This window comes from Lucilia sericata, unplaced genomic scaffold (assembly GCF_015586225.1).
Source record: "Lucilia sericata isolate MDLA Ls3-8-SP2 unplaced genomic scaffold, ASM1558622v1 Contig000283F_arrow, whole genome shotgun sequence".
Lineage (NCBI taxonomy): Eukaryota > Metazoa > Arthropoda > Insecta > Diptera > Calliphoridae > Lucilia > Lucilia sericata.
In genome coordinates, this window is record NW_023994308.1 from 54,221 (window position 1) to 80,711 (window position 26,491).

The 26,491-nt window shown below is 33.3% G+C and overlaps 1 protein-coding gene across 3 annotated transcripts in view; it reads left to right on the forward strand.

Annotated features, from left to right (window-relative positions):
* The window catches only part of LOC119603214, a 111,306-nt gene that overhangs the window by 43,298 nt on the left and 41,517 nt on the right, over positions 1-26,491 (forward strand). For all 3 annotated transcript variants that reach the window (XM_037955180.1, XM_037955182.1, XM_037955181.1), the window contains exons 7-8: positions 13,870-14,400; positions 17,804-18,000. In XM_037955180.1, coding sequence (XP_037811108.1) covers positions 13,870-14,400; positions 17,804-18,000 — 728 coding nt within the window. The remainder of the gene's footprint in view (positions 1-13,869; positions 14,401-17,803; positions 18,001-26,491) is intronic.

Consider the following 26,491-nt stretch of genomic DNA (forward strand, 5'->3'; position numbering starts at 1 on the left):
GAATCCTCAAAAAATATAGTGGGAAGTTGGAGACCAAGAACATATGAACACGCTAAGACTATATTACCCCACACACGGAAATTGATAAGACTTTTCAAAATCAGAGTTCCTTCCAGGAACTACATGATCTCAATATTCGCGACAACATAGGAATTTTTGTCGATAGTCAAGCGGCACTTCTCTCACTTAATTCTTATACTTATACTTATACTTATATCACTTCTCCATTAGTCAGACAATGCAAGAAGGATCTGTCAAGGCTGGGTGGACTGTCTGACATTACCCTTGTTTGGGTCCCTGCGTATAGGGAAATATTATGGAAGTAATAATATTATGGAAATTAACAGGCAGATTATCTTGCCAGAATGGGAACTGCTCTTAATATCTCCAACGGCATTTCAGTAGCAACTCCGTTAGGTTTTATCAAGAGTAGTATCTTCAGATTCTTTCTTCAGAAGGCTGAGAATAGGTGGAATAATCTGCTCATCTGTAGCAGTAATAACAGGACACTGGGTGCTAGGCAGACAAGCAAGACTGACATGAACACTGTCGCAGTTGCAAAGACAGGGAAAAGGAAGAAACGGTCTTCCATCTTCTCTGCGAATGCCCTGCTCTAGCTGTTAAGAAAAAACGCTTTCTTGGCAGCTTCTTCATATCTAACCATGATGAGATATCTAGGTTTAAGCTTAATGAAATCCTAAGATTTCTCACGACTATAGGCTGGATCTAACACTATACAATAATACATCTGACGAGTGGAGTGGTCCGACTCCACTTCACTATTCACGCGCAATGAACTACCACGTTAACCTCCCAACCATACAGAATATAGTCGATTCGAGTAGAATATATTCGATTCGCCTAGAATATAATCAATTCGACTAGAATAGAGTCGATTCGATCAGAAAATAATATATTCGATTAAAATAGAGTCTATTCGATAAGAATTTAGTCTATTCGATAAGAATTTAGTGTGTTCGCATAAAATAGTGTCTATTTTAGTCTATTCGACTAGAATGGGGTCTCTTTGACAAGAATATAGTGTATTCGACTAGAATAGGGTCTCTTCGACTAGAATAGAGTCGCTTCGACTAGAATAGAGGTCGTAGAATAGCGTCTTTTCGACTACAATAGGGTCTCTTCGACTATCGTAGGGTCAATTCTACTAGAATATAGTCTAGAATAGAATTCGTATTCGAATAGAATTCGTATTCGACTACACAGAGGGAAAATAAATACCAAATTGGTACCAAATTGACACCATTTTTCAATAACATCCGTTGTCAAGTATATACATACGTACGACAACACAATGTAATGTTGTCAACGTAATGTTGTCAACACTGCAACAATTCGCGGGCGCAACCTAAATTTTATACTCATCCGTTGTCTAAAAGTTAATAAACGTGGTTAGCTCAATATTGACAATGGATTCTGCGCTTACCACGTATGTTAACTTTTAGACAACGGATGTGTATAAAATTTAGATTGATTAAACGAATTGTTGCAATGTTAACAACGTTGCCCTTTATAGTTATACGACAAATAAATGGGACATTCGAATAGTGTCTATTTGACCCAGAATACAGACTACTAGTCTATTCGACGTTTATTTAAATATTTTATTAAGCATGTACTCTTTTTACTTTTTAGTTCCTTTCTTTATATTAAAACTCTATTAATATCTATCTATCTTACTATCCATCTAAAACATCAACTTCTTTATTAAATGACATTTCCATTCTACCACCCATTTGGCTTTAAAATTCTACAAAAAATAACCAAGATTAAAAACAGAATATTGACTTTAACCCCTACTTTGTATACATGGGATAAAATTGTAAACAAATAGACTTCATTGATTCCAAATAGGACATTGTTTCTTTTGTCATAAATATCAAAATAATATAGAAATTTGTTTAAACTGTAATAAAATTATTTATCCGAATCATATGGAAGACATAACCAGAAAATTTTTTTATATATTCGCTTTAATTTGAAGAGCAGTTTAAGGGTTAATTGCAGCAGTCATGAGATAGAAGAAAAATACATACATAAATGTTGCCATAGTGGACATTTGCCAGCAATATCAACAATTATAGAGGCATCAGCAATAACTGCAAACAGCAAACTTTAGCATCAACATCATTGTCTGACATTTTTGTCAGGGTTACGATCACAGATTCATTCAAATTTATTTCAATAACATTTTGTCACTCAAATACGAAGGGGTGGTAATAATAGGGTGTTATTACTTTCGAAAATTTTCTATAAAAGGATAAAAATTAAAAGAAAGTTTCCAAAATATTCAATAAAAAGAGATTTTCGAAAATGTTAAAAAAAAGAAAATAGAAAAGATAAATTTATTATAAAAATTTTACTACAAAAAAACGAAAATTCCAAAAAAATTTTCTAAAAAAAAAGCAGACAATTTTTGGAAAAGGAGAACATTTCCGAAAATTTTCTGTGTAAAAGAGAAACTTTTTGAAAATGTTCTATAAAAAAGAAAACAACAAAAATTTTCTATAAAAGAGAAAGTTTTAGAATTTTCTAAAAAAATATAAATTTTTACACCTCTGATCAGATTGATAAAAGATAATTTTTATATTCATCCTTCCGGTTACTTTTAACACTTTGCCTCACCAGCTGTAAAGGAATTTTTTTATTGTTGTTGTTTTTGTCTTTAGTATTGGTGTTGCTATTATGCTGCTGTTGCTGCGTTTGTTACTACTATAGTATTATTGTTGACTGACTGACAATGTATATTGCCGGATAACTGACATGTTGACTTATGTCGCATATCAGATAGACATTGGTTGTTGTTATTTTTATTTTTTTGCTGAAATTTTCTCCTGTTATTTTGTTTTTATTTGATTGTTTCCTTTTTTACATCCTATTTTTTGTTTTTAACATAAATGTGGATACACAGACACATTTGTATACACACTGAAACATACATATGTGTGAATGAATATTTGTGGACTGTGTATCCTTTACGCAAATTTTTGTCATGATTTTTATTTAAAATCATCTCATACAAATTGTTTTCATACCCTCTGACATTTAATGGGCTTTTGCTAAAAAAAACACTCACTCTCTCCCTCCGTCATTGTGTCATGTGTATAAAAGTCAGTGGGTCTACGAATCTGACATTAAATCTGAAATTTTTGTATCTACACACGTGTATTGTGGCTGGTTGCTCGTCATGCGGTATGTTTTGGGAAACAGACAACATGAACAACAACGGCAACAGCAACAACATTATAAACTGCAACTACTACAACAACCAGGACAACTACATACATATTTTACATGTTCCGAATGAAGTCAACTCTGTCAGTTTCAATTGCATTTGATTTAAACTGTTTCGTAGTGCATTTAAATGTCAATCAAATTACATATTTAAATTGTTTATGTTTTATTATAATTTTTGGCTCTTTATTTAGTTGGAACGAACAATTTATTTTAAGGGATATGAAAGGAAATTAAATTAAAAAGAACACACTTTCGGTTTCCTTATCAAAATGATGAAAGTTGAAATAATTATAATAAATGAAAATTAATATTTGCATGAATTAATTTAATTTCCTCTTTAGTTTGAATATAAAAACTCAATTCAAGGGCAAAAACTCTATTCATAGTAATTAGGTTATACTGAGATTAGATTATTTATTCAACTAGAGAAAAGTTTGAAATAACAGTCTAGGGGTAAAAAGAAGCGTTCCAATTGAATCCATTATCTAAAAAAATCTAAAATTAAATGCATACCACGCAAACAACAGATGTTCTTTCAACAAAGATCATTTAAAAAATATTAAAATTTTCTAAAAAAAAAATTAAATTTTTACAAAATTTTCTATAAAATAGAAAATTTTTTAATATTTTCAGAAAAAAAATTTTGCGAAAACTAAAAATAATTTAAAAAATGTTTCAAAACCAAAGAGAAATTTTGAACTGATCAAGAACTGGACTAAAACTGAACAAGAACTGAACTAGAACTCAACTAGATAAGATCTAGAATTGAACTAGAACAGATCTAGAACTGAACTAGAAAAGATCTAGAACTGAGCTAGAACTGAACTAGAATTGAACTAGAACTGAACTAGAACTGAGCTAGAACTGAACTAGAATTGAACTAGAACTGAACTAGAACTGAGCTAGAACTGAACTAGAATTGAACTAGAACTGAACTAGAACTGAACTAGAACTGAACTAGAACTGAACTAGAACTGAACTAGAACTGAACTAGAATTGAACTAGAACTGAACTAGAACTGAACTAGAACTGAACTAGAATTGAACTAGAACTGAACTAGAACTGAACTAGAACTGAACTAGAACTGAGCTAGAACTGAACTAGAATTGAACTAGAACTGAACTAGAACTGAACTAGAACTGAACTAGAACTGAACTAGAACTGAACTGAACTAGAACTGAACTAGAACTGAACTAGAACTGAACTAGAACTGACTAGAACTGAATTAGAACTGAACTAGAACTGAACTAGAACTGAACTAGAACTGAACTAGAACTGAACTAGAACTGAACTAGAACTGAACTAGAACTGAACTAGAACTGAACTAGAACTGAACTAGAACTGAACTAGAACTGAACTAGAACTGAACTAGAACTGAACTAGAACTGAACTAGAACTGAACTAGAACTGAACTAGAACTGAACTAGAACTGAACTAGAACTGAACTAGAACTGAACTAGAACTGAACTAGAACTGAACTAGAACTGAACTAGAACTGAACTAGAACTGAACTAGAACTGAACTAGAACTGAACTAGAACTGAACTAGAACTGAACTAGAACTGAACTAGAACTGAACTAGAACTGAACTAGAACGAACTAGAACTGAACTAGAACTGAACTAGAACTGAACTAGAACTGAACTAGAACTGAACTAGAACTGAAACTAGAACTGAACTAGAACTGAACTAGAACTGAACTAGAACTGAACTAGAACTGAACTAGAACTGAACTAGAACTGAACTAGAACTGAACTAGAACTGAACTAGAACTGAACTAGAACTGAACTAGAACTGAACTAGAACTGAACTAGAACTGAACTAGAACTGAACTAGAACTGAACTAGAACTGAACTAGAACTGAACTAGAACTGAACTAGAACTGAACTAGAACTGAACTAGACTGAACTAGAACTGAACTAGAACTGACTAGAACTGAACTAGAACTGAACTAGAACTGAACAAGAAACTGAACTAGAACTGAACTAGAACTGAACTAGAACTGAACTAGAACTGACTAGAACTGAACTAGAACTGAACTAGAACTGAACTAGAACTAGAACTAGAACTGACTAGAACTGAACTAGAACTGAACTAGAACTGAACTAGAACTGAACTAGAACTGAACTAGAAACTGAACTAGAACTGACTAGAACTGAACTAGAACTGAACTAGAACTGAACTAGAACTGAACTAGAACTGAACTAGAACTGAACTAGAACTGAACTAGAACTGAACTAGAACTGACTAGAACTGAACTAGAACTAGAACTAGAACTAGAACTGAACTAGAACTGAACTAGACTGAACTAGACACTGAACTAGAACTGAACTAGAACTGAACTAGAACTGAACTAGAACTGAACTCGAATTGAACTACTGAACTAGACTGAACTAGAACTGAACTAGACTGAACTGAACTAGAACTGAACTAGAAAAGCATGAACTAGAACTGAACTAGAACTTACTGAACTGAACTAGAACTGAACTAGAACTGAACTAAAACTGAACTAGAACTGAACTAGAACTGAACTAGAACTGAACTAGAACTGAACTAGAACTGAACTAGAACTGAACTAGAACTGAACTAGAACTGAACTAGAACTGAACTAGAACTGAACTAGAACTGAAACTAGAACTGAACTAGAATGAACTAGAACTGAACTAGAACTAGACTGAAACTGAACTGAACTAGACTGAACTAGAACTGAACTAGAACTGAACTAGAACTGAACTAGAACTGAACTAGAACTGACTAGAACTGACAGAACTGAACTAGAACTGAACTAGAACTGAACTAGAACTGAACTAGAAACTGAACTAGAACTGAACTAGAACTGAACTAGACCTGAAACTAGAACTGAACTAGAACTGAACTAGAACTGAACTAGAAACTAGAACTGAATTAGAACTGAACTAGAACTGAACTAGAACTGAACTAGAACTGAACTTGAACTGAACTAGAACTAAACTAGAACTAAACTAGAACTGAACTAGAACTGAACTAGAACTGAACTAGAACTGAACTAGAACTGAACTAGAACTGAACTAGAACTGAACTAGAACTGAACTAGAATTGAACTAGAACTGAACTAGAACTGAACTAGAACTGAACTAGAACTGAACTGAACTAGAACTGAACTAGAACTGAACTAGAACTGAACTAGAACTGAACTAGAACTGAATTAGAACTGAACTAGAACTGAACTAGAACTGAACTAGAACTAGAACTGAACTAGAACTAGAACTAGAACTGAACTAGAACTGAACTAGAACTGAACTAGAACTAGAACTGAACTGAACTGAACTGAACTCGAACTGAACTCGAACTGAACTGAACTAGAACTGAACTAGAACTGAACTAGAACTGAACTAGAACTGAACTAGAACTGAACTAGAACTGAACTAGAACTGAACTAGAACTGAACTAGAACTGAACTAGAACTGAACTAGAACTGAACTAGAACTGAACTAGAACTGAACTAGAACTGAACTAGAACTGAACTAGAACTGAACTAGAACTGAACTAGAACTGAACTAGAACTGAACTAGAACTGAACTAGAACTGAACTAGAACTGAACTAGAACTGAACTAGAACTGAACTAGAACTGAACTAGAACTGAACTAGAACTGAACTAGAACTGAACTAGAACTGAACTAGAACTGAACTAGAACTAGAACTGAACTAGAACTAGAACTAGAACTGAACTAGAACTGAACTAGAACTGAACTAGAACTGAACTAGAACTGAACTAGAACTGAACTAGAACTGAACTAGAACTGAACTAGAACTGAACTAGAACTGAACTAGAACTGAACTAGAACTGAACTAGAACTGAACTAGAACTGAACTAGAACTGAACTAGAACTGAACTAGAACTGAACTAGAACTGAACTAGAACTGAACTAGAACTGAACTAGAACTGAACTAGAACTGAACTAGAACTGAACTAGAACTGAACTAGAACTGAACTAGAACTAGATCTGAACTAGAACTAGAACTGAACTAGAATTGAACTAGAACTGAACTAGAACTGAACTAGAACTGAACTAGAACTGAACTAGAACTGAACTAGAACTGAACTAGAACTGAACTAGAACTGAACTAGAACTAGAACTGAACTAGAACTAGAACTGAACTAGAACTTAACTAGAACTGAACTAGAACTGAACTAGAACTGAACTAGAACTGAACTAGAACTGAACTAGAACTGAACTAGAACTGAACTAGAACTGAACTAGAACTGAACTAGAACTGAACTAGAACTGAACTAGAACTGAACTAGAACTGAACTAGAACTGAACTAGAACTGAACTAGAACTGAACTAGAACTGAACTAGAACTGAACTAGAACTGAACTAGAACTGAACTAGAACTGAACTAGAACTGAACTAGAACTGAACTAGAACTGAACTAGAACTGAACTAGAACTGACTAGAACTGAACTAGAACTGAACTAGAACTGACTAGACTGAATTGAACTGAACTAGAACTAACTAGAACTGAACTAGAACTGAACTAGAACTGAACTAGAACTGAAACTAGAACTGAACTAGAACTGAACTAGAACTGAACTAGAACTGAACTAGAACTGAACTAGAACTGAACTAGAACTGAACTAGAACTGAACTAGAACTGAACTAGAACTGACTAGAACTGAACTAGAACTGAACTAGAAACTGAACTAGAACTGAACTAGAACTGAACTAGAACTGAACTAGAACTGAACTAGAACTGAACTAGAACTGAACTAGAACTGAACTAGAACTGAACTAGAACTAACTAGAACTGAACTAGAACTAACTAGAACTGAATTAGAACTGAACTAGAACTGAACTGAACTAGAACTGAACTAGAACTAGAACTGAACTAGAACTGAACTAGAACTGAACTAGAACTGAACTAGAACTGAACTAGAACTGAACTAGAACTGAACTAGAACTGAACTAGAACTGAACTAGAACTGAACTAGAACTGAACTAGAACTGAACTAGAACTGAACTAGAACTGAAATAGAACTGAACTAGAACTGAACTAGAACTAAACTAGAACTGAACTAGAACTGAACTGAAACTGAACTAGAACTGAACTGGAAATTTTTATCAAATTTTCCGTTTTTTAAAGGATTTTCAAACCAAAATTTCTTTGTAGAAGAGAAAATTTCTTTAAATAGTTCAGATTTCTAATATTTGTAAATATTATTTGGCTTCATTCTATAAAGAAATGCTTCTCTAATTGGAATTTTTTCATGTTTACAACGAAAAACAGTTTTATTCTTAAGTACAATTCCCATACATTATTTACCAATGCCAACTGCAACATTAATCTAAACAAATTAAGCAATTTGTTAACATTTCAAAACAATTTGATTTACTGGGTTGTGTATTTAGTATGTATGCATTAAATATGAGCTCACACATTCACGCATACATGCATGTAGGACAAAACAATTTGTATACGTGTTAGTTTATACGTGTATAAAGGGTGGTACAAATTAAACTATCTCCTTCAACATTAAATTAAAAATTACGATTTATTTTCGTAAATTAGGAACAGAGAATGTTTGATTTCAACAGTTTTAGATATCACATACTTAATTGTAACCTAGCATTTCAGTTCCATAGAAAGCTCGACTTAAAGATCCAGAAGAAAATAAATTTAGTTTTCTTATATTTTTCTCTTGTGCTAATAAAGACATATTTTTGGATCACCCTTTATTGCAGAAAAAATATAATCTACTACTAACTGTGCATGATGTAGTCATCGTCGCAAGACCCATAGCCCACGTGTGCAATATGCTAGATAAGAAAGAAGCAGACCATCGAGTTTTTCTCTTGGTATTTTTTCGGTGCAAATTATTGTGATGTTCTTTTATAGCTGGTTAAAACCAACAACTAGAGCAACAACAATGATGACGACCCGAAAAAAAGTAACATGTATGAAAATGAGTCTAAATATTAAATTTGCTCTAGTAGTAACCAAACCCAGCCATAGAGCAGTAATATGAAACATGAATATGAACTGTTACGTTATTAAAATTTTAAAACAGTTTAGAGGACCAACTGGAAGCACTAACTAAACATCTGTAATAGTTTAAAGCCTAGTTCAATTCTAGTTCAGTTCTAGTTCAGTTCAAGTTCAGTTCTAGTTCAGTTCTAGTTCAGTTCTAGTTCAATTCTAGTTCAGTTCTAGTTCAGTTCTAGTTCAGTTCTAGTTCAGTTCTAGTTCAGTTCTAGTTCAGTTCTAGTTCAGTTCTAGTTCAGTTCTAGTTCAGTTCTAGTTCAGTTCTAGTTCAGTTCTAGTTCAGTTCTAGTTCAGTTCTAGTTCAGTTCTAGTTCAGTTCTAGTTCAGTTCTAGTTCAGTTCTAGTTCAGTTCTAGTTCAGTTCTAGTTCAGTTCTAGTTCAGTTCTAGTTCAGTTCTAGTTCAGTTCTAGTTCAGTTCTAGTTCAGTTCTAGTTCAGTTCTAGTTCAGTTCTAGTTCAGTTCTAGTTCAGTTCTAGTTCAGTTCTAGTTCAGTTCTAGTTCAGTTCTAGTTCAGTTCTAGTTCAGTTCTAGTTCAGTTCTAGTTCAGTTCTAGTTCAGTTCTAGTTCAGTTAGTTAGTTCAGTTCTAGTTCAGTTCTAGTTCAGTTCTAGTTCAGTTCTAGTTCAGTTCTAGTTCAATTCTAGTTCAGTTCTAGTTCAGTTCTAGTTCAGTTCAAGTTCAGTTCTAGTTCAGTTCTAGTTCAGTTCTAGTTCAATTCTAGTTCAGTTCTAGTTCAGTTCTAGTTCAGTTCTAGTTCAGTTCTAGTTCAGTTCTAGTTCAGTTCTAGTTCAGTTCTAGTTCAGTTCTAGTTCAGTTCTAGTTCAGTTCTAGTTCAGTTCTAGTTCAGTTCTAGTTCAGTTCTAGTTCAGTTCTAGTTCAGTTCTAGTTCAGTTCTAGTTCAGTTCTAGTTCAGTTCTAGTTCAGTTCTAGTTCAGTTCTAGTTCAGTTCTAGTTCAGTTCTAGTTCAGTTCTAGTTCAGTTCTAGTTCAGTTCTAGTTCAGTTCTAGTTCAGTTCTAGTTCAGTTCTAGTTCAGTTCTAGTTCAGTTCTAGTTCAGTTCTAGTTCAGTTCTAGTTCAGTTCTAGTTCAGTTCTAGTTCAGTTCTAGTTCAGTTCTAGTTCAGTTCTAGTTCAGTTCTAGTTCAGTTCTAGTTCAGTTCTAGTTCAGTTCAGTTTAGTTCAGTTCAGTTCTAGTTCAGTTCTAGTTCAGTTCTAGTTCAGTTCTAGTTCAGTTCTAGTTCAGTTCTAGTTCAGTTCTAGTTCAGTTCTAGTTCAGTTCTAGTTCAGTTCTAGTTCAGTTCTAGTTCAGTTCTAGTTCAGTTCTAGTTCAGTTCTAGTTCAGTTCTAGTTCAGTTCTAGTTCAGTTCTAGTTCAGTTCTAGTTCAGTTCTAGTCAGTTCTAGTTCAGTTCTAGTTCAGTTCTAGTTCAGTTCAGTCAGTTCAGTTCTAGTTCAGTTCTAGTTCAGTTCTAGTTCAGTTCTAGTTCAGTTCTAGTTCAGTTCTAGTTCAGTTCTAGTTCAGTTCTAGTTCAGTTCTAGTTCAGTTTCTAGTAGTTCTAGTTCAGTCTAGTTCAGTTCTAGTTCAGTTCTAGTTCAGTTCAGTCAGTTCTAGTTCAGTTCTAGTTCAGTTCTAGGTTCAGTTCTAGGTTCAGTTCTAGTTCAGTCTAGTTCAGTTCTAGTTCAGTCTAGTTTTCAGTTCTAGTTCAGTTCTAGTTCAGTTCTAGTTCAGTTCTAGTTCAGTTCTAGTTCAGTTCTAGTTCAGTTTCTAGTTCAGTTCTAGTTCAGTTCTAGTTCAGTTCTAGTTCAGTTCTAGTTCAGTTCTAGTTCAGTTCTAGTTCAGTTCTAGTTCAGTTCTAGTTCAGTCGTAGTTCAGTTCTAGTTCAGTTCTAGTTCAGTTCTAGTTCAGTTCTAGTTCAGTTCTAGTTCAGTTCTAGTTCAGTTCTAGTTCAGTTCTAGTTCAGTTCTAGTTCAGTTCTAGTTCAGTTCTAGTTCAGTTCTAGTTCAGTTCTAGTTCAGTTCTAGTTCAGTTCTAGTTCAGTTCTAGTTCAGTTCTAGTTCAGTTCTAGTTCAGTTCTAGTTCAGTTCTAGTTCAGTTCTAGTTCAGTTCTAGTTCAGTTCTAGTTCAGTTCTAGTTCAGTTCTAGTTCAGTTCTAGTTCAGTTCTAGTTCAGTTCTAGTTCAGTTCTAGTTCAATTCTAGTTCAGTTCTAGTTCAGTTCTAGTTCAGTTCAAGTTCAGTTCTAGTTCAGTTCTAGTTCAGTTCTAGTTCAGTTCTAGTTCAGTTCTAGTTCAGTTCTAGTTCAGTTCTAGTTCAGTTCTAGTTCAGTTCTAGTTCAGTTCTCAGTTCAGTTCAGTTCAGTTCTAGTTCAGTTCTAGTTCAGTTCTAGTTCAGTTCTAGTTCAGTTCTAGTTCAGTTCTAGTTCAGTTCTAGTTCAGTTCTAGTTCAGTTCTAGTTCAGTTCTAGTTCAGTTCTAGTTCAGTTCTAGTTCAGTTCTAGTTCAGTTCTAGTTCAGTTCTAGTTCAGTTCTAGTTCAGTTCTAGTTCAGTTCTAGTTCAGTTCTAGTTCAGTTCTAGTCAGTTCTAGTTCAGTTCTAGTTCAGTTCTAGTTCAGTTCTAGTTCAGTTCTAGTTCAGTTCTAGTAGTTCTAGTCAGTTCTAGTTCAGTTCTAGTTCAGTTCTAGTTCAGTTCTAGTTCAGTTCTAGTTCAGTTCTAGTTCAGTTCTAGTTCAGTTCTAGTTCAGTTCTAGTTCAGTTCAGTTCTAGTTCAGTTCTAGTTCAGTTTCTAGTTCAGTTCTAGTTCAGTTCTTAGTCAGTTCTAGTTTCAGTTCTAGTTCAGTTCTAGTTCAGTTCTAGTTCAGTTCTAGTTCAGTTCTAGTTCAGTTCTAGTTCAGTTCTAGTTCAGTTCTAGTTCAGTTCTAGTTCAGTTCTAGTTCAGTTCTAGTTCAGTTTCTAGTTCAGTTCTAGTTCAGTTCTAGTTCAGTTCTAGTTCAGTAGTTCTAGTTCCTAGTTCTAGTTCAGTTCTAGTTTCAGTTCTAGTTCAGTTTAGTTCAGTTCTAGTTCAGTTCTAGTTCAGTTGTAGTTCAGTTGTAGTTCAGTTGTAGTTCAGTTCTGTTCTAGTTCAGTTCTAGTTCAGTTCTAGTTCAGTTCTAGTTCAGTTCTAGTCAGTTGTAGTTCCGTTGTAGTTCAGTTGTAGTTCAGTTGTAGTTCAGTTCTGTTCTAGTTTCAGTTCTAGTTCAGTTCTAGTTCAGTTCTAGTTCAGTTCTAGTTCAGTTTAGTTCAGTTGTAGTTCAGTTGTAGTTCAGTTCTAGTTCAGTTCTAGTTCAGTTCTAGTTCAGTTCTAGGTGCAGTTCTAGTTCAGTTTAGTTCAGTTCTAGTTCAGTTCTAGTTCAGTTCTAGTTCAGTTCTAGTTCAGTTCTAGTTCAGTTCTAGTTCAGTTCTAGTTCAGTTGTAGTTCAGTTGTAGTTCAGTTGTAGTTCAGTTAGTTCAGTTCTAGTTCAGTTCTAGTTCAGTTCTAGTTCAGTTCTAGTTCAGTTGTAGTTCAGTTCTAGTTCAGTTCTAGTTCAGTTCTAGTTCAGTTCTAGTTCAGTTCTAGTTCAGTTCTAGTTCAGTTCTAGTTCAGTTGTAGTTCAGTTGTAGTTCAGTTCTAGTTCAGTTCTAGTTCAGTTCTAGTTCAGTTGTAGTTCAGTTGTAGTTCAGTTCTAGTTCAGTTCTAGTTCAGTTCTAGTTCAGTTCTAGTTCAGTTCTAGTTCAGTTCTAGTTCAGTTCTAGTTCAGTTCTAGTTCAGTTCTAGTTCAGTTCTAGTTCAGTTCTAGTTCAGTTCTAGTTCAGTTCTAGTTCAGTTCTAGTTCAGTTCTAGTTCAGTTCTAGTTCAGTTCTAGTTCAGTTCTAGTTCAGTTCTAGTTCAGTTCTAGTTCAGTTCTAGTTCAGTTCTAGTTCAGTTCTAGTTCAGTTCTAGTTCAGTTCTAGTTCAGTTCTAGTTCAGTTCTAGTTCAGTTCTAGTTCAGTTCTAGTTCAGTTCTAGTTCAGTTTTAGTTCAGTTCTAGTTCAGTTCTAGTTCAGTTCTAGGTCACCTCTAGGTCAGTTTTACTTGAGTTGTATTTAGTTCTATTTGAGTTATAATTCTTAAAGCTAAAGTTATTGTTTCATTGGCAATTTATTTACCCAACAGTTGGTCCCATTATCCCCCACATAAACTTCTGGCCACAAGCAAGAATGTTTGGTTTAAAATATTAAAACAAAAAAAAAAAACAAATTATAAAGCAACTCTAGTAGTAGTTACAACACATCCTTAGCTAGAAAATTTGGCTTAAAATTTGTATACAGTTTAAGGGAAAACATGCAAATATCTGATGTGTGCTGCTTTGCTGACCAATAAAAGTGGTGAGAAAGTGAATTTGTTTATGTGTAGATGAATAACGCCACTATATATAATGAAATCGTAAACTCTAACAAAATTGCCAACCATAGTTATAAACATTATAGAATTTATAAATTTTTACATAATTTACTACAAAACTGCAATTAATTTAAAACTATGCATGAAACACTTTAAAAATAATTAAATTTTCCACATGTTTTCGTATATACATATATTTTTAGCTGCTACAATTATGACACTACGTGGTGCCAGTTACGTTTCATATCGCATCTATGATTGGAAGGATCGTGTCCACTCATCGACGACACGCATCAGTCTCATGTTTCGTACGCAATTTGATGATTCGGCCCTATTCTATGCCAGCGGTGAATCGTTGAAGCATCAGTATATTGCTGCCTCCATTAAAAATCAATCGATTTATGTTGAAATGGATTTCGGTGACAATGTCATGTCCACCATTCTCACCGATGAACTGACACGCAGTTATTGGCACAATTTAACCATTTATCATGAACAGCGCACTGTTCGCATCATATTGGATACACAAATGAAAATACTTGAAATACCATCAACATCAAGTGGATATTTGCTGTTTGATCCGGAAATCTATTTTGGCGGTGGTCCAGATTTGCATAAAAAGAAGGGTCTAGCATCGCATAATAATTTTGTGGGTTCACTCAAAAATGTCTACTACAATGATATTTCCATTTTGTATGAATTACATCGTGGCAATCCAAAAGTTCACTATCATGGTAAGTATCTCCTCAATATATGTGTGTGTATGTATGTATGCATGAAAGTGTTCATGTTCAATATAAAGTATTTTAAAGCAAAACATGTACCATATACCCATAAAGTTTTTAGTTTTACCATTCAATGTGTGTTTTTTTTTGTTTTACTTGAACGTTTTTTGGTTATTCTCGTTTGTTGCATTTTAATTATGTGCCATGTCCAGGAATGATGTTTTTCGAAGAGTTTTTTTCGGTATGCATATGTGCTTATTTATTTGAATGTGTATATGTTCATTGGACTTTGATAGTAGAAAATTTTAAATGTATGTCGGTTTAATTAATGTTAAAAGTTGAAATTTAAATGTTTGAATTTAATTACTTAATATAAAGTGCCTTTAAATATGCTTTACTTTTGAGCTTTATAAATTTGAATGAACGAGAAACAAATTCTTGGAATATTCTTGAATAATTTGGAATTTGATAATTTTGTAATTCTGACGGATTTGCTTGTTGCCTTTCTATGAACTAATACGATATTACTATGACGGAACCATTGATCCCTTGGTAATAATAATATGATTGCAAACATGAATAGGAGAATTGGAGAAGGCAAACAAGAAGAGATTTTCTCTTTAACTTTAAGACCTTATTTGCCTGATTATCTGCCGTTAAATACATTATTCAGGTTTAAGAGACTTGACCTGTCTTTCGTAAGGCAGTTGGTATTCAAACGATTACTTAAAGAGCAATGAAACACTTCTTTATAAGAAAATTCATTGACAGCTTATTTAGAATGCAGGATCCCTTTCAGATATTGTGCACTCTCAAAAAGAGTCACATTGTAATCTCGGTAGGCTCTCAACGTTATTTGACTCGCGGTCCATAAAATTCATCCTGTACGTACTATGAGTAAGATCCCTTAGCAAACGTAGTGATTGTGGTAAAAGTCCAATATTCTAGTTCTAGTTCAGTTCTAGTTCTAGTTCAGTTCTAGTTCAGTTCTAGTTCAGTTCTAGTTCAGTTCTAGTTCAGTTCTAGTTCAGTTCTAGTTCAGTTCTAGTTCAGTTCTAGTTCAGTTCTAGTTCAGTTCTAGTTCAGTTCTAGTTCAGTTCTAGTTCAGTTCTAGTTCAGTTCTAGTTCAGTTCTAGTTCAGTTCTAGTTCAGTTCTAGTTCAGTTCTAGTTCAGTTCTAGTTCAGTTCTAGTTCAGTTCTAGTTCAGTTCTAGTTCAGTTCTAGTTCAGTTCTAGTTCAGTTCTAGTTCAGTTCTAGTTCAGTTCTAGTTTAGTTCTAGTTCAGTTCTAGTTCAGTTCTAGTTCAGTTCTAGTTCAGTTCTAGTTCAGTTCTAGTTCAGTTCTAGTTCATTCTAGTTCAGTTCTAGTTCAGTTCTAGTTCAGTTCTAGTTCAGTTCTAGTTCAGTTCTAGTTCAGTTCTAGTTCAGTTCTAGTTCAGTTCTAGTTCAGTTCTAGTTCAGTTCTAGTTCAGTTCTAGTTCAGTTCTAGTTCAGTTCTAGTTCAGTTCTAGTTCAGTTCTAGTTCAGTTCTAGTTCAGTTCTAGTTCAGTTCTAGTTCAGTTCTAGTTCAGTTCTAGTTCAGTTCTAGTTCAGTTCTAGTTCTAGTTCAGTTCTAGTTCAGTTCTAGTTCAGTTCTAGTTCAGTTCTAGTTCAGTTCTAGTTCAGTTCTAGTTCAGTTCTAGTTCAGTTCTAGTTCAGTTCTAGTTCAGTTCTGTTCAGTTCTAGTTCAGTTCTAGTTCAGTTCTAGTTCAGTTCTAGTTCAGTTCTAGTTCAGTTCTAGTTCAGTTCTAGTTCAGTTCTAGTTCAGTTCTAGTTCAGTTCTAGTTCAGTTCTAGTTCAGTTCTAGTTCAGTTCTAGTTCAGTTCTAGTTCAGTTCTAGTTCAGTTCTAGTTCAGTTCTAGTTCAGTTCTAGTTTCAGTTCTAGTTCAGTTCTAGTTCAGTTCTAGTTCAGTTCTAGTTCAGTTCTAGTTCAGTTCTAGTTCAGTTCTAGTTCAGTTCTAGTTCAGTTCTAGTTCAGTTCTAGTTCAGTTCTAGTTCAGTTCTAGTTCAGTTCTAGTTCAGTTCTAGTTCAGTTCTAGTTCAGTTCTAGTTCAGTTCTAGTTCAGTTCTAGTTCAGTTCGAGTTCAGTTCTAGTTCAGTTCTAGTTCAGTTCTAGTTCAGTTCTAGTTCAGTTCTAGTTCAGTTCTAGTTCAGTTCTAGTTCAGTTCTAGTTCAGTTCTAGTTCAGTTCTAGTTCAGTTCTAGTTCAGTTCTAGTTCAGTTCTAGTTCAGTTCTAGTTCAGTTCTAGTTCAGTTCTAGTTCAGTTCTAGTTCAGTTCTAGTTCAGTTCTAGTTCAGTTCTAGTTCAGTTTTAGTTCAGTTCTAGTTCAGTTCTAGTTCAGTTCTAGTTCAGTTCTAGTTCAGTTCTAGTTCAGTTCTAGTTCTAGTTCAGTTCTAGTTCAGTTCTAGTTCAGTTCTAGTTCAGTTCTAGTTCAGTTCTAGTTCAGTTCTAGTTCCGTGCTAGTTCAGTTCTAATTCAGTACATCCATACACTTATGAAACTGTCAGATGAAAGGATTGAATAGTGATATTGAGTCCGCGTATGATTCGTGTCTATTGTCGTAGGTATTGTTGCCGAAACAGCAGAGGTATATGCTCTGTAGATTACCGGACATTCTACAACGCGACTGACACCTTGAGCAAAGTGATTGTACATTGTGCTTTGCTAAAGAAAGGGGCGGTGGTGAGTCATTTTCAGCTCACTTTGTGGATGAAAAAGACCACTGTGACCTTAGGATGTTTACGTAAAGCACATTGACCGAGTGTTCTTTGCCAAAGAGAGGGACGGTGGTGAGTCATCTCTAACTCACTATGTGGATGAAAAAGACCACCGTGACCTTAGTATGTTTATGCAAAGCATTCCGGGAATCTGTCAGAAAGCACAACCTTGTATTCAAGCTAATTAGTGAACTTTATATTTCTTACGAAAAAGTTTTTTATTTAATTTTTGTATAATAGGAAAAAGTATTTAACCAAGATAACTTTATTCTAATTGTTTTAACAAATCAATTCAAATTTAAATGCTAAAGGCTATTTTTCAATTTAAACAAAAAAAAAAATAACAATAATTTATTACATAGAAATTTACATAACTTTATGCATGTGCAATTAAGCATACAAAATAATAAATTAATATAACATCATTAAAACAATTTGAAATAAATATACAACATTAATAATACGTATTAATTAAAGACAAAATAATAATCACAATAATACATGATTTTTGTAATTTGATAAATAACATTTAAATATTTACATTTATTGAAATGACATAAATTTTAATTTGTATAACATGATTGCATATAAATTTTACTTTTCATTTCTTTTCTCAATTTTTTTTTTTTTTGCTTTTTTTCATTTCATACACTTGTAGGTGTACTGGAGGCAGAATTTCATGAAAACGAAGTGAATGTCATACCAATAACGTATCCTTTTGCAACATCACACATTTGGTGGCCCATAAATCACGCCGAGGAATTTAATATTAAGTTCGATTTCCGCAGTAGTCGCATATCAGCCATATTGGCATATAGTGATGTGACAACACAAGCCGGAAATGGTTTTTGGGAGGTAAGTATTTCTTAAGATTTTCAACACATACTCTCCTGTAAGGATGTTAGCCTTCATATGTAAGTTATTTCTTACACATCGCATACATACATATCCACATACATTGTAGGAAGACTATAAGAATTGAACTGCATTTCTAAGAAAAGTTCTTAGGAAAAAAATAAAAAATTTCCTTTAAATAAATGATTATAATAGAATTGTGTGTATGTGGAAATGATTTCGTGTCTGCACAAATATTTCTTAGATAGAATAGCTATGATAAGAAAGTGTTTGTTATTTAATGTTTTTTTCATTTCTTCTCCTGTTCAGAAGTATATTTTATTTTATTACATTATAGATTTATGACATTAGATGAAAATAGTATTTGTACTTGTACCGACATACCGGATATTTTATTTTTACTCGTACATTCCTACAATCAATCATAGAAAATTATGCAGTAGTTTTTTCTTTCTTTCTTATTTGTGGCGTTGACAAGGAAATCATATCAAATGTCAAAAACTTATACACTTTTACATTTATATACATACTAGCTATACCCAGTGTACTTTGCTACCCTAAAAGCAATATGTATAAATAAAAAACCCACTTAACGATTTTGAAGATTCTAACTACAATAGTTTTCCATATTTACAATATGTTACATATGAGAGATGTCAAGCAAATTATTGCAAGTTCGCCTGTTTGTATCTATCGCCAATTTCTATCTATCTATGAAAAATTTGAAGAATATAAGAGTTTCCAAGATACACGAAATTTTGTAATTAATTCATATATGTGGTGCCAAGCCACCCATTGGAAGTCCGCCCGTTATTCTCTAAATGTTCCCATGAATGTCAAAGTTCTTCATGTAAAATTTTTAGATTCTAGCTCTAATAGTTTCTCAGTGGGAGCTTCAAGCTCCCCAGATGAATATTAAATAATTTGTGCAAAATTTTAAGAATCAAGTTCTATTAGTATCCCAGATAAACGAAATTTTATATTTAATTCATATGGGATGTGCAAAGTTCCCCTTTGAAAGTCCGCCCGTTATACTCTAAATGTTCAGATGAATGTCAAAAGTCATCAAGTAAAATTTTAAGATTCTAGCTCTAATAGTTTCTCAGATATATGAATTTTTCTATTTAATTCATATAGGGGCTTCAAGCCCCCCTAGATGAAAGTCCGCTTTTTTTCCTCCAAAATGTTCAGATGAATATTTAAGTTCTTCGTGCAAAATTTGAAGAATTTAGTTCCATTAGTTTCCCAGATAAACGAATTTTTGTATTTAATTAATATGGGAGGTGCCGCTCCCCTCATGGGTAGTCCACCAATTTATTACCCAAAATGTTTAAATGGATGTTAAAGTTATTCGTACAAAATTTTAAGATTCTAACTGTAATAGTTTCTAAGATAAACGAATTTTTGTATTTGATATATATGGGAAGTGCCACGCCCCCTAATGCTAGTCTGCCTACTTTTTGTCCTAAATAATCATATTGACACTAAAGTGGCTCCGACAAAATTTGAGGACTCTAACTGTTATATTATCTCAAATATACGCATTTCAAATTTTCTTAATATGGGCGTGGCACCCCGCCCATATGGAATTTCAAAATAAAAAGTAGCCTATTACCTATTCCAGACATACAGGAATACGCTGTGAAATTCAAGAAAATCGGTTCAGCAGTTTTGTAGTCTATAACGTTCAAACATACAAACAAACACACATTCATTTTTATATATATAGAAGATAGATGTATAGACTAACACATACACACACAAACATTTTCAAATCTTATTGACAAAAGAAAAACATTTAATTCACATAAAGATTTATTATTATATTATTTGTAAATTTCCTTTTTGTTATTTAGTAAATCATTTAAATTAGATCAATTGTGGAGTGGGGTTGTTGTTGGGTAATAAAACTCAATTATTTAACACCAAAAAGTTAGTAGAAAATAACATTATTTTCTTTGTTTTTAAAAGTTAATTTCGAAAAACATTATTTTGTATCCTGAAATATTTATCTACTGATCAATTATATGACTTTGTAAACCTTGTAAAAATTTCGACCAAAGTAGAATGAAGAGAATAAAAAATCTCTCTTGGACACTTCAGCAACATTGAATATAAACAAAACATCATCCTCCTTATGATGACATTTAATGTACAATAGAGATAATATATTGATCCCCTTTTCAATTAGATCTTACAATCGTCTTGGATTACAGAGCTGTGGCAAGTTTGCTGAAAACATATTAGGCGATAGTTGCTGATTTTCATCGTGATACCGAGCAATTTCAAAAGGAAGGAGGATTGAATCAATAGCCCAATGTTTATTTTTAGAGAATCATACTTTTTCGAAAATTCAAATCTGTGATATTCACTAAACTGATCTTTGAATCAATAGCCCAAGGTTTATTCATAGGGAGACATACTTTTTCGAAAATTTAAATCAGTGATATTGACTGAACTGATCTTTGAAAAGATAAATACATTTGGAGCTGGAACTTTTAAATGTACATCGCTATCGATAAAGTCAGAACTACCTACACTTTGCCTTCAGTGGTAAAGAGGTATTATTAGGGCTTCAGGTTTCAGAGGACATACGACTGAGGGCTGACTAGAGTTCTTCAATTGCACACAGGACATTGATCTATTCTAGTTACTGTTAAGACTTCTTCAGGGATCACGTGGTGGTTGCAGTTGAAATCCCGAAAGATCAAAGGTCACATTAAAGGCATATTCCAAACCAATAAAAATGTATCTAGCCGCTGTTGCCGAATCAATGGGTAGCACCTCAAATACTTGCCTGAAAAGCTTCAATCATGGAATGTACTGACTGCGATGCTCTTGTCAGCATCTTAAAGTTAGTGGTAGACTCTAAAAAGATGTTTAACAGTCTGATAAGTTCTTTAACAGTCGGGGGCCATTACGGACTATGTAGTCAGTAGCCAGTCTCTTGATTTGTCTTTTCAATGCAACTTCTATGATGTAGAGATTAGATAGCAACTGCACTATTTATTTTGCACTTCAAACTGATTTCTTTCTGCCTTTATAAAGTAACCTACCGAATATCCGTTTCAAAACCTTTCTTTCCAAAGTCAGTTGGCGGCTGGATAATGACATCAGTTCGAATATCGATCGTATTAGCTCCAGAAGAGCGACAGAAACTATTGTTTCTCAGACAGACTCATTAATATCATAATGATGCTTATTACTACATTTTATTGATCTTGTAAAACTACTGAATCACTGGCTAATAAGAATTTATCATGGGATTTCAACGTCTTTATCCACATTAAGGTGGTCTGGATCGTAACATTTGGAAGTGTTTGAGTCTGATTCCAGAAGAGTTTAAGCTTAGAAAGACTTTCTTTTTGTGACTAATTAGTTCATCAGTTTTCTTATATTTCCCATAACATATTAAATTATATTTTGAGGGCGATTAATATCGAAAATTTTGAGTTCCAACGTGTCGCTCGGAGACCACTAAAATTAATGTCATCGTGACTAAACAAGTAGACACGTCCATGCTGAAAAAACATTTACTATACACAGGGGAAAAAAGAAATATACACGACTGGTACCAAACTGACACCAAACTGTTTATAATTTTTCAATACCATCCGTTGACAAACAATCCGTTAAAACGTTTGTTAACATTTAGACAACGGATGTGTATAAAATTTAGATTTCTACAATGAATTGTAGTGTTGTCGTGTATATACTTTGACAACGGATGTTATTGAAAAAGTACAAACTCTTTGGTGTCAATTTGGTACCAGGCGTGTATATTTGCCTTTCCCTCTGTGTACGGTGTCCTAACTATGGGCAGGTTTCAAGTGTTCAAACGATAAAAAAGATAAGAAGGATTTAGTGTATCTGCACAATTTTAAATCCTCTGAGCAGAATGTCTAAAGTATAGGTCGTTGTGTAACATGTAGTGTAGTCATCCTAAAACTATTCGGCGTCCAATTGGTTTAAAAAACGCACCAAATATTAATAACAATGGTTTAACGGTTTGATCGCATATAACCATCATTCGTTCGTTGTTCAAAAGCGAACATTTTCTTTTTACTTTAAATAAACCCTTTTATATAATAACCCTACAATGCGCTCCAAACCACTGACTCTTCCCCAGCAGTTCGGGGGACAGTCCCGAACTGACCTAAGGGGAAGTCAATCGTCACACCATGAATTGAAAAGAATCTATCAGAAAGATTGCCGAAAGGTATCTATACATGTCAATGGACATTTTCGCTTTTAAGGTGTCCACTTTGTAGATTACTTGGGGACGGTAAAGTGACGACTATCTCTGCTATAGCTTCCAAAAACGATGCTAAAGTGGAGACTCCAATTACTAAGATTACACTCCTATCGAAAGACTAATGAAGCCAACCAGGTGTTTAGACGATAGTGGTGATTATCATTTTCGAATGCATTGACTCTTTGTCAAACTGCTGGGTCCTTGCACCATTCAACTACACACACACACACATTTTTAATTTAAACATCAAACGCATTACTATTAAAGTAATAAATTCTAAAAAAAGCCATTTTATTTTAACTTATTATAGACCAATTTCATCTTAAATGGTTAAACATATTTTATAAATTTATCTCCTATTTTTTGGGCAATGAGAGCATGCATGTGTGTGTGTGTGTGTCTATTCATGTTAGTGTGTAAATTTTAATACTTACAACTCAATATGTACTGAGTACTTAGTATGAAACATGAACAAATGTTATAAATTTATGGCTAAATTAACATGTTGCAGAAAAATGGCAATAAATTTTGGGAAAAAAAATTAAAATATAAACTATTTTATTATAAAATACAAAAGAGCAGGCGGTATAATATGAAATTTTTACATGGGCATTGATGACTTAGAAATCGTTAGGTGCTAAAGGGTTTACAAAAATATTTTAGGACAAGAATGCTGCTCTCAAGAGGTAAGAATTCTTTATATAAAGGAGATGAAATTCATTAATAAGTATTTAATATCTAAGCCCTAAAAGGAATTAATCAAGGAAGGGGGTCTTCACTTTGCTGCCAAGTTTCTTAGGACATCGACTTTGAACTATTATACTATTGAAACATATTTTATTATAAAATTTCGAAAACATTTGAAAAGTTCTACAAATTCTATAATCCTTCTATAGAGTGCATTTTTTTAAAATACATAAAGCAATTAAATAAATGGATGTAAAACTGACATGATACATAATATCCAGTCATTCATTTATTCACTCTTTAAAAACAAACACACACACATACGAACCTACAGATGAACAGACAGACAAGTAGCAATAAATCCAATCAAAAATTAAATTGTTACATTTATAAATAATTGTTGTAGTTTGTATTTGTGTGTATGTATATGTATTTCTTCTATTTCAATGAGCGTATATACAATATGTCTAATATTTGAAATTGTTAAAGACATGTTACAATAACAATAACAACAACAACAACGATATCAGTAGCAAAATGAATAAATGTTTTGTTCAAAAATATTTATGTATATTCTTAATTATTATTAAATGCACATAAAATATGAGAAATTTATATATTTATTTGTACTTTTTGAAATATACAAAGAATTAAATTTGCTTAACAATTGAATAGAGATATTTTAATTAGTTTTTTTTTTTTTTGTCTTGTAATTTCAATATTTGTATTATTTTAAACATGTTCCAGAACAGTGATTTCTAATTTAATTACAGAAATGAATAGTTAAATTTTAACGTTTGTATGTATGTTCTTACATACTTTCTTTAAGAAATCAAATACATATGTATGTATTTAGTTCTTACTGTATTAATGATGTGGATCAGGAATGGGCTGGTTAGGTTTTGCTTTATTCAAGCTTTTCCCGAATAGCCCTTATGTGATTGTCAAGTATCATAAACTTACAATTAAGGTTTTATGGAAGCTCTTGAGTATAGAGAAAAGAGCCTAAGCATCATCATGATGTTGTTCTCTATGTGACTATTTATCGCTGTCCATATTGCAGCCACTATCTGAATTGATTTAAGTCTATTTCTATTTATCAAGGGAGTCTACTGAATATATGTCTCATAAACTAATCGCCACAGTAAAATGGGCTGGATGGTTCTACTTTGTTCCGTACTGAATCAATAGGGTGTTTTCACCTGATGTTGGACACGATCTTCTGTTGACACTAAATCAGTGATTGTATTGGGTTTATCTCATTCTGCAACGGGTCTTCTATGGCAAGAGATTACATACCACCAAAACTTGAGCAAGTAATTGTACATGGACTGGCAGAAGAAGCGGTGGTGAGTAGTCACCCTGGGGATGAAAAAGTCCACTGTGAAATTAGGCCGTTAAGGCAGGAGTTAACGACGACAATCGAATCCGGATTAATCTCAATACTAGATTTTTGACCATTTTACTAACGTCTTTCATTTATATGGCCTTTCCTTGGTTTCCTTGTTATGACCACGATCCGAACTGATTTCTCTCTAGACCTTCTTTAAGGGAGCCGCACTTACATTACTAGCTCACAGCTGTAAATCACGACAAATACTACGAGTTTGGTAGTCTCATCTACGATAGAGTCCAAAACATTAAAAGGGTGTATTTCCTCGTTATATTTATCATGATCTGAACTGTTAAGAGCCTCTATCTCTTTCGATCCCCATGCCAAGAGCATTTGAAGAGCATTTAGTACGTTTAGTTCTAATTTTGTTAGTATTTGCATCGGACTCCCCAATGAAAATGTTCTATCATATCTAAAGATAGCTATTTTTCCTTCCCTTTTTATATTTACCATGATCCCAACTGATAAGAGTCTCTATATCTTCTGTGCCACTTACTAAGGGAATGTAATTGGTTACATTAGTGTCCATCCTTTAAAATTTTGTTAATATTTGACTTTTTAGCCACTGGAGGAAAATGTTCTAAAATCTCCAAGTGTAACGTGAACGAGTACAGAAACTAGATGTAAATGGAGGTAATGGTGATCTCGTTTAGGTAGACTCTCCAACTTCAGAACCGTAAGCATCATAATGATGCATTTTCTCTGTGTGACACTTTTCTAAGGACTATGTTATCATAGTCCCCGATTACGGTGGTCATAGACTTTACAAATGAGACAACAAGACTTAGATGTTGTGTCACTAAAATATATCTAGAGCCAAAAATGATGAATATGGATCCTCTCGACAAATTTCAAGCAAATGATGCTTTTCTTCAGTATGACTATTTTCTTGGTTCCCTTATTTAACATGATCCGAAAATATAAGATTTTTATGTACCATAAACGTTCAGTTTATGCAACATCTGTACCACATATTAAAGTTCACATGTAGCTCAAGTAGAGCATTAACATTTATTAAACTCTCTTACGGTAAACCAATTTTAACAAAATTTTTCAAAAAAGAAAAGCGAAAACGCGCGCCAGTAGCTAATGTTAATCCGTCTAATCAGACAGAAACTCCAAGTTTGCGAGTGTTAACTGCGGCTCAGGAGAAGAAACCCCTTTAATGCTAATGTTGTGGAATCTGAGTATTCGAATATTCTTTTCCTATTACGCGTGATATGGAATTGCAAATTTGGGCGTCACTGCTCTAAAGTTAGAATAAACTTTTACAAAATTAAGAATTAGCACATGTCGTAAAAATTTAGAAAAAGGCGAGCTTCGGTGGTCTAAGACTCTGCTAAATAGACAAAACGACAAAATGATTAATGAACCGGTTGATTTTCATAAACAGAACAAGATTTGCTAAATTTACACTATTAATGATATAGGAATGGATTCTCTCGACAAATTTAAAGACATTAAATAGTTAATTTAAAGAATATCAAGTATAACGATAACTACACAGAGGGAAAATGAAATATAGACGCCTGGTACCAAATTGACACCAAAATGTTTATAATTTTTCAATAACATCCGTTGTCAAAGTATATATATACGTACGTCAACACTATGTAATGTTGACAACGCAACGTTGTCATCCATTGTCTAAATGTTAATAAACGTGGTAAGCTCACTATTGGCAACAGATTGTTTGTCAATAGTGAGCTTACCACATTTGTTAACATTTAGACAACGGATGTGTATAAAAATTAGATTTCGACAACGAATTGTTGCAACATTGTCAACATTACATAGTTTTGTCGTACGTATGTATATACTTTGACCTCGGATGTTATTGAAAAATTATAAACAGTTTGTTGTCAATTTTATACCAGGCGTGTATATTTATTTTTCCCTCTGTGTAGAACATTACCTGTATTAATTTTTAATGCACATTATTTGACAATTTATGTCAGATAATTAAAGTTTAAAAACCATAAGTACTTTTAACGAAAATAACAAACGAAATTGTAATTATAATCCTTTGATTTGTTCACAAACTCAACACTTGCATAATATTAAAATATTTGATAAAAATAATAAATAATTTCCATATTGATAAAAATAAATTACATACAATTTCCTATAACTGGATTTCATTAGAAAATATTTTC